Genomic DNA, 9,253 nt, shown 5'->3' with positions numbered 1-9,253 from the left:
TGGTTTGACCCCGGTCTTGCCGGGTTATTTATTACTTCGACACTCCTGCACTTGGGAGAAGACATCAATTTTTTCATCGTGTCAACTCACATCTAAGACCACTGAGTCTGATATTGTAGTCAGACTCACTCAAATTTAGGCTATGTAAGTTTAATATTATTATTAATATTATAAATATTATTCTTGAGTCAGGCGTTGCAGCCAACCCCAAGATTCTTATGTATAACTTTTAAATCTAATACTTTTAAATCTTAGTTTTTTTTTATACTTTTTATGTAAAAAAATTAGCTCGCGGCATCGCGCAAGTCATGTAATTAATATTCCCTAAGTTTGACACTCTTGCCCATTGAAATAGATTCACTAGAAAATAATTTGATTTTTTATTTTATCGAATATCATTGGAATTTCATTTTAAAAAAAATTATAATTTTTTGTAATGATATTAGCAAACATTTTGTTTTGTACAATATTTCATAATTATTTTTTTAGATTTTATTCAATTGTTTGATTAAATACCATTTGATCTTTTATTTTTTTATGGGATTTTATAACGTTATTTATTTTGTAGAAATAACGAGTATTTTTTTATGGTTCTCGACCATGATTTTGACTGACGATAAGAAAAAGACTCACCATAAAAGAAATTTCTTGCTGCAACAAAAGAACATGCTGCTAATGGCCACACATTTCTTTTTGCTACAAAAATAAAATAAAATGAATAAACTAGTCACAATCTAAATCCCATCCCACCTTTCCTCGGATTTAAGCCTGAAACTTTCTAGTAGAGTTCTAAATTTTGGACAATTAAATTTCCTGTTTTTCCTTCAACCTAGCCAAAAGCACCTGCAGCAAAGATCTAAAACAACTCTTGACCTCTAATTGCTCCAATCCAATATAAAAATCTAGAATTATTTTGAATTTGGATCACTTTAATTTTGATAAAAAACATGAAATTTATAATTTTATTATTGTTGTTGTTGTTGTGACAGTGATGGTGGTGGTTGTTGTTAAAAAAATAAAGGCATATTGTCGTGTTGAAATTATGAGACCCGGGCTTGGAGAAGGAGAGGAGGAACTGCCGGAGGGGTTTGGTGGAGCTTCTTTATGCCATATTTCTATCATGATAAAGTGGAGAAAAGAGAAGGGGATTTAATGCACAAATCTATCCTTGTCAAGAGGACCATTACACAAGAAGACAACAATCCAGACATGAAAGAAAGCATTATTATTAAAAAATAATATCATCGAAGGGACGAACCTGTTTTGTCCATTCATTAACACCTGCCCTTACTTTAATCCTTTTAAGAGACAACAAACAACTCTTACGTAACCTTTAAATTGAAAAAAATAAAAAAAAAATCCCTCTTTGCTGATTCAAAAGAAAATTAGCCCGCAGACATGTCTTTTACCTTGTACCATTAGAGCTACGAATTAATAAAACATTATGTTTATAACGTTAGAGAAAAAGAAAAAGGAAGTCTTAACTTGTTATCCAGGTAGTAGCAGGTGGTATTTGTTTATTGTTCCCTGATTAAAAAAAAATGAAGGAGGGAGAGATATGAAAAAGTTTATTTTTTTTAATATTATAATATCCTTGTTATAAAATCAGGATGGATCTGGTGGGTTGACCCAAAATTATGTCGACTCGAGGCTTAGACTAGTCCAAGTTTATAAAAATAAAAGAATGATTGACTCGACTTGACCTTAATAAAAACCTATGTTGACTTAAGATAAAACATGGGTAAAACTTCTTGATTTTTTTTTTAAAAAATAGGTCAATCGAGTTGACACTCCTAACTTGTGACTTGAATCTTGTTTTATGTTAACTTTTAAGTCAAGTTTTAAAAGAATGTCTATGTCTCTAGAGACATGTTTATGTCTCTTTCTCTTTAACCAAACATATTTTTGTTTCTGTTATTTTTATTATTGTTATTTCAGGACAGTAACTAAATGCTACATTAACGTGTGTTTGATATCATGATGTATTATAATCTTTAAAAGTATTTTTTAATTAAATACGTGTTGAAAATGATGTTTTTTTGATTTTAACATAATATATTAGAACATTCAAAATACATTTTTAAGTAAAAAAAAAGATTTGAAAAGTAGGTTGTAATGTAAAAAAAAAAAAACACTTGATACCTCATTCCAAAGTTAGTTTTTAGTATAATTTAAAAAAAAAATTCAAATATTTGGTGAAAAAAATTACTTTATATATATGGTAATTTGTTTTTCCCATAGCATAACAAAGTGTTATGTTATGGGAAAAATAAATTAATTAATGGTTGATGGATGAAAGTACTTTTTACATGTTATTTTTACCTAAAATTTATGTTAAAAAAAGATCAAATATAGGGTAATGATTTAATATCTCTAAACTCAGTTATATGATGCGTCTAAGTGTTTATGGTTCTGGTAATTTATCAAAGCCAACATTTCTAAATTCAGCAACGCGCTAAATCCAAATATATATTGGTATATTTTTTCAATCTATAAAAATACTTTAATAAGCATAAGATAATCTTTAATTCCATAAATTTTTTTTGAGTACCAGCCAATAACCAACTTTATCTACTAAACATCACTTATCGACTATTAGCCATTTTAACTAGAAAAAATAAGAAATTGCTTAAATCATAAAATTAATTAATTATTCAACACATTAATCTTATTATTAAACTCGTTGAATTTTATAACATCATCAAGGGGTAATTTCCATTAATACTCAATCAAGATTAAACATTCTCTAAAAATTAACTAACAATAACTTGAAAGGATTGACATGATGGTCAAGGGATATGCTTCCTCCTTTATAGGGTTATCCTTAACATTAAATAAAAATAAAAATTATTTTAAAGCTTAAGAAACTCTAACTAATGTTATTTTTAATAAAAAAATATCGTTAAATTTTTTTAAGTACAACAATTATCTTTATTCATGAAAACTAATATAAAATTAATCATTAAAGTCTAAAAACCATTATTACTACCATGCTTGATATATTACACCAAAATAGAATATAACATGAACATATTAAGAAAAAGAAAAGAAACCCCATATGGAGTGTAAAATTAGGCATGATCAAATAGGACTATTTTCTTCTCAAAATCTTTTACTTTTTTTTTTCATTATGTGGGAGTTAGAATTAATTCTTGTTTATCTACTTCTAGCCATTGGGGGGGGCACGTCTGTATTCAGCTACAAAATTTATTTTGTATGCAAGAAGTTCTGTTTTTTTATTAATGCGGGCTTTAGGTATCGTTTTCTATACTTCCAATCAGCTGCATATGAGTTAAACTTGTTAACAGAAGTCTTCTTTCGTTTCTCGACGATAAAGTAAGACCAAGTTCATGAGCTTATTATCCTAGATCAGAACAAGTTGATAAGATCTCTTTTTTTACGCCCTCGTGTCCTTCCCACGAGGCGACATAGGGATGTAAAAAGAAAAGAAAGGGATGGGGTTTCTCTCTCTTTGTATAGCGGGCCCTAGGTGAAGGCTCGCACAATAGGCTATTAACTTAATGGTAGAGCGCACCCTTGATAATTGCGTCGTTGTGCCTGGGCTATGAGGGCTTTTAGCCACATGGATAATTCAATATGTTTATCAATGCTTGGTCCTGAGATGTGGATCATCCAAGGCACATTAGCATGACGTATTTCTTCTGTTCGAACCGTGGTTTGAAAGCAAACCTCTCCTCAAGAGGATAGATGTGACACTTTAGATGAGATCTATTATAGATTTGACTTTCTATTCACTTGTGGGATCCGGGTGGTTCGGGGGGGGCACCATAACTCCTCTCTTCTCTAGAATCCATACATCCTTTATCAGTATATGGACAACTATCTCTCAAGCACAAATTTAGGTTCAACCTTAATGGGAAAATAAAATGGAGCACCTAACAATGTATCTTCACAAACCAAGAACTACGAGATCACCCCTTTCATTTTGGGGCAATGGAGGGATCGTACCATTGAAGCCTTTTTTTTTTCATGCTTTTCCTAGAGGTTTGGAGAAAGCTGCAATCAATAGGATTTTCATAACCTTTCCTTCCTGAAAGGAAGAACGTGAATTTTTTTTTTCCTTTTTGCAGGGATTAGGATCCACATATATTTGGTAAAAAGAATAATCTTCTCCTTTAAGAATAATAAAAAAAGGAAAGTGTTCAATTGGAACATGAAAACGTGACTGAATTTGTCCTAGTTACTCTTCGGGAATGAGTGGATGAAGGTAGGAGCTTTTCAATAGATGAAAATGATCCAATGACTTCGAGAATTGAACGAGAAACCGTATGAGGTGAAAATCTCATGTACGGTTCTGTAGAGTGGCAGTAAGGGTAACTTATCTAGTAAGTGGACCTAACCTATTGAATCATGACTATATCCACTATTGTAATAGTCAAATTTGATATAGATGAAATTAGAATAGTAGATCCGCTTTTTTCTTTTATTTCTATATTTCTTTGGACTTCAAAAAAAAATCTATCAATATTTCTGATTCCATCTTTTTATTCCTAGTTATCTAGTTATTCTATAGGAATAAATTACTATTTCCTTCCTCCATTCCACATAAAAGTTTATTTGAAGTCACAATATAAAATATAATAAAGCATATTAAGAGAATTAAAAATATCTTTCTTTGATTTCAAAATACTATATATATATATATATATATATATATATATATGTGTGTGTGTGTGTGTGTGTGCGTGCGTGCGGAGTGGGGTGGACGTGTTTTTTTTAATTACAGGTATATTTATTATGACGTAAATAGTTTTTTTAAATTGTATAAGAAAGCAGAGTGGGGTGGACGTGTTTTTTTTAATTATAGGTATATTTATTATGACATAAATAGTTTTTTTAAATTGTATAAGAAAAATACTAGTATGAACTACAAACAAAATGACACTAGCTATATAGTTAGATTTTTTTTTTCCATGGGTATTTTCGAGTTAGAATACCTTCGAAGAGAATCTTAATAATGTTTTTATATTGGCTTGTTGCATTTAGATGAGTTTTTCATAATTCTAATTAAAAAAATTTAAACTCTAAAGATAAAATGTAATTTTTTTTAACCATCAAATGAACTTCTAAAATTATTCAAAACGCCATTACAACTTGAAGTTGGAGTGCGCAAGAACCATAAATGTGCTAAGGAAAGTCAAACGGTGAAAAAAAAAGCAATTTTTAAGGAATATTTGCTTCATTATTCTTTTTGTCATGTTCAAGTTAAAACTACTTGGAGTTTGCGTTTGACCGAGGAAAATTAAATCAATTTTTTTTTTTTTATCATTCATCAATTACTGACCAGCAGTATTTTTTTTTTTAATTACTATGCTTGTTTAATGTAATACTCCAAATATATGTAAAAATACAACAAAGCCGAAAGAGAGACGTTGGATTAGAAAGGGCGTGGAGCATGTGGGCTTCTTATGTTCTGATTCTCCAAATGTATAAGAAACAATACATCCCTTTTGATTTCTTCAGTTTTTTTTAATAAATGATTCTTAAATTCAAGATCAACCCAGATTTTTGTTTTTCTAGTTTTTAACATTGATTTCTAAAAAAAGTTTGGTTCTTAAAACTTATCAATAAGTAATGTTATTATCTACTTAAGATTTTGCTTGATTGCTTTTTGTCCTCTTTTGTTGTCTTTCCTTTTGTTCTGTTCTTCTTTATTTAAAGGTTCCCCTTTTCTTATTGAGAATCGAGGAGGATATAGATATATAGAGATTGCATTAAGGTGGTTGTTGTAATAGATTGCGTGAATGGAAGAAGGCAACACAAGGAGTAGCAAGTTCAAGAGGGTGTGTGTGTTTTGTGGAAGCAACTCTGGCAACAGACAAGTCTTCAGCGATGCTGCTATTGAATTGGGAGATGAACTGGTTGGTCCAATAAACTCACTTTTTCATAGATATTGTTTTCATTGACTAAGATTGCTCTTGTGTTGGTTGGTCTCAAATATTTGACCTTTTTTATACCTTTTGTCATTTATGGATACCTTAAAGGTGCTGTGAGGTGTTTGATATATGTAACTCAGTGCACTTATTTGGATAGTTCCTGTATTAGAATGGGTTTATGTTTGCAAGCAAGACTTATCTTGGTTTGTACTGATTAATGGTCTAAATGACTCTTACCTGTGAAAATGGAAATGGTGTTTAGCTTTTGTTACAAAGATTAGTATGGTTTCTGGTTTGCTGATTTTGAATGTGGCTTGTAGGTGAAGCGGAAGATAGACCTGGTCTATGGTGGAGGAAGTGTTGGACTGATGGGTTTGATATCCCAGAAAGTGTATGATGGGGGCTGCCATGTTCTCGGGTAATCAAGTTGCATTGAGGAATATACTCTTCGTATTTTTTTTTTTTTTTTTTTTTTTTTTTTTTTTTTTTTTTTATTATCTGTTTTGATTAAATTCAAGGTGTTTGATCTTTTCCTATTATATTGCAGTGCTAAACTAATAGTTGCTCCTCAAATGCAGGGTCATTCCAAAAGCACTCATGCCTCTTGAGGTACCTATGCTTTTAACTCAAACAAAATTTTGCCCTCTTGTCAATGTCTTCAACTATGGTGCCTTTTGTGAATATTTTTCTTATTCTGATTGTAATTTGGACTACCGGTATGCTGACAAGGTTTTTTTGTTTGAAATTTGATTTGCTTATGGTTTTCACTCTTTAAGTGCTTAGGTTTTACAAGTTTTTTCTCTTATTCATTAACTCTTATCATTTTGACTCCTTTGAAATATTAGTAGTGCTTTTCCCTTTGGACTTTCACCTGTTTGTATTTTGCTTTAGCATTCTAATCGCCATCTGGACTTTTTGGTTAGAAATTCACCGGACCCTTTATAATATTAATTCTAGCTCTCTTTGCTGAAAAGAAGTTATACTTCTTAGCAGTAAAACTGTGATCTGTTGTTCACCAGTAAATTGTTTTCTCCAACATTCCAGATATCTGGTCAAACTGTGGGAGAAGTAAGAACTGTTGTGGACATGCATGAGCGCAAAGCTGCCATGGCTAAAGAATCAGATGCTTTTATTGCTCTTCCTGGTAATGATCTTTGCCGTTCTCATCAATTTTCTCAATGAACAATTAGCAGATATAATTTCACACCTGAGAAGCAGAAGTAGAGATCTTAATTCATGTTCTCTAACAGGATTTCTTTAGTTTTTAAAATGCTTTTGATAACAAGTGATAATACTTGAGTATGCTTGTAGGAGGATATGGAACCATGGAAGAGCTATTAGAGATGATCACATGGTCGCAACTTGGAATTCATAAGAAACCGGTAACCTTCCATTCTCCATGCTTGAGGATCATATCTAGGCAAACTAAATTTCCATGTTGAAACTGAGTGGTACTCTGCACAGGTTGGTTTGCTAAATGTTGATGGATACTATAACTGTTTGCTTGCATTATTTGACAATGGTGTCGAACAAGGTTTCATCAAGCCCCATGCTCGGGACATTGTTGTCTCTGCTCCAACAGCCAAAGAACTTATGGAAAAGATGGAGGTAAAATCTTAGATACTTGGGGTTGGAGAAAATTTACTTTTTGAGAAAAAATAAAGAAAAAATGTTAAAAAAATAACTAAACAAGGGAGGATGCATAACTATAAGACTTGCTTGTAGTTGCACCAATTGTAATTCACATGATTTGTTACCTCAAAATGACGGGAGCAATTTCACTACTCTTTTTTTAAAACAAAAATGTTTGATGATAAGAATACATTTTCTTCTTAAATTTACGATGAAAAGTTGCAAAATTGCCAGTGATGTGGATTACAGTTTGTTGGTTTGATGAGACCACAAATTGAAAATAATGTATGGAAAGAAAAGCTGGTTCAAACTTGGACAAGTCCGTCCTCATGTTTACCGACATGATGTCTTCCATTAGTTACTTTTGGAATGTAGAGAATGAGAGTGCATTTGCTACATATTCCATCCTTTCTGTTGCATTTCCCCCCTGTAATTTCAAATGGGACATTGCCAACCACTTGGCTTGTAGTTGTTCCAAGAGCCTATCAATAGATTTTTCTTGAAATTAATATTTAGTTACAACTAATAGAGCCTTATTACTTGACAGAATTTTGAACTTCTAAAATTTTTGCAGCAATACACTCCTTCCCACAAACAGGTTGCGCCTCATGAAAGCTGGAATATGGAGCAACTCGGAGACTATCCTAAACAACAGAATGCACAGTGAGGGTTTCGGTGGTAGGTCGTTATCCCAAATTAATTCCTGATGTAATCCATCGTAACTCTGAGCTGTGTAGAAGATTCTTTCTGAAATGGGACCACATAATTGTTGGGTACTATGTACTTTTGTCGTTGTTTTATGGTTTGAAGTCTATTAGAATCATCCATGCTGTTTCAGAACTTTCATTGGTTTATGGTCAGTCAAGCCACTATTTCGGGGTCTTATCTGGTTGTTACCAATTACTGAAAGGCAAAGATACCTTGAAATGCAAACAAATGGCAAGCAGTTTTAGTACAATTTCATCTAATGAATAGTGAATAATGGTCCCTAGAGTGGACTATTTAAGTGCGTCAGTTGGAGGCAACTAAGGTGTTTGGTCGGTAGTAAAGCTATTGGACCACAAGCACCTCATCAATCCAACTTCTGAAAGTCGATTCTGTTGACGACCATTCTTTCACATCAAAATTTATTTTCAGTGTCAAATGGAAGTTGAATTTGGAGCAATTTTCACACGATGGAAAAAAGGTTTCTGTCAAGGCACCTGTAGTCCATGTTTGGTTGTTAGTCATGTTGTCGGTGTTGAGAAAAAATGATCTCCCACGAAATCGTCCAAGTTAAGTTTCACCTTGTGTGAAATAAAAAGAATTATCGGGTTGATAACATGAGTGTTTATATGTGATCAGCGTGACAAGTGGGTTGACAACAAGAGTATTTAGATGTGGCCACCTCACAGTAACTTGTGACGTAAGACCAGACACATCCTGTGCAGTATCGGAGTTGATCTTTCCATGAGAGAGGGCAAAACACTCGGTCAATCCCGCAGCTTCTTATTAGGAGCAGTTTTGCTGTTGGTAGCTTTTCCTAGCAACATGCAAGCTACTGTATGTTTCCGCCACTTGCTTTTGGTTTTACCAAGGTATCTTGCTTTAGGCATAAAAGTAAATCCCGCTGTCATAGGCATTTTGAAGCATCTTGAAGAAAGAACATGATAAAGCTTATCTTGTGATTATCGGCAAGATTTGTGGATGATTACCGGACCCTTTTTTTTTTTTTTTTTTTTTTT

General features: G+C 32.4%; 1 protein-coding gene across 2 annotated transcripts; it reads left to right on the top strand.

Moving 5' to 3' along the window:
* Positions 1 to 5,364: 5,364 nt before the first annotated feature.
* On the top strand, positions 5,365 to 8,412 carry LOG8 (Putative lysine decarboxylase family protein). 2 transcript variants are annotated; one of them, XM_011021115.1, is made up of 8 exons: positions 5,366 to 5,448; positions 5,683 to 5,882; positions 6,218 to 6,315; positions 6,476 to 6,506; positions 6,942 to 7,041; positions 7,209 to 7,279; positions 7,362 to 7,505; positions 8,104 to 8,412. In XM_011021115.1, the coding sequence occupies exons 2-8, from the start codon at positions 5,766 to 5,768 to the stop codon at positions 8,194 to 8,196; spliced, it is 654 nt and encodes a 217-aa protein (XP_011019417.1). In that variant the 5' UTR covers positions 5,366 to 5,448; positions 5,683 to 5,765; the 3' UTR covers positions 8,197 to 8,412. The 2 variants fall into 2 exon arrangements, with proteins under 2 accessions (XP_011019416.1, XP_011019417.1); XM_011021114.1 differs by having other exon boundaries at positions 5,365 to 5,882.
* Positions 8,413 to 9,253: the final 841 nt, after the last annotated feature.

The sequence above is a fragment of the Populus euphratica genome, unplaced genomic scaffold (genome assembly GCF_000495115.2).
Source record: "Populus euphratica unplaced genomic scaffold, PopEup_1.0 scaffold19.1, whole genome shotgun sequence".
Taxonomy (NCBI): Eukaryota; Viridiplantae; Streptophyta; class Magnoliopsida; order Malpighiales; family Salicaceae; genus Populus; species Populus euphratica.
Note: the sequence above shows the minus strand (reverse complement) of the source record. Positions and strands in the feature narration are given on the sequence as shown.

Excerpts from the sequence above, each read along its gene's own strand:
- LOG8 (XM_011021114.1), top strand. The coding sequence starts at position 5,766 with ATGGAAGAAGGCAACACAAGGAGTAGCAAGTTCAAGAGGGTGTGTGTG. Across the intron at positions 7,042-7,208 it reads TGCTTTTATTGCTCTTCCTG|GAGGATATGGAACCATGGAA; the intron begins GTAATGATCTTT and ends GTATGCTTGTAG. Across the intron at positions 7,506-8,103 it reads AACTTATGGAAAAGATGGAG|CAATACACTCCTTCCCACAA; the intron begins GTAAAATCTTAG and ends AAATTTTTGCAG.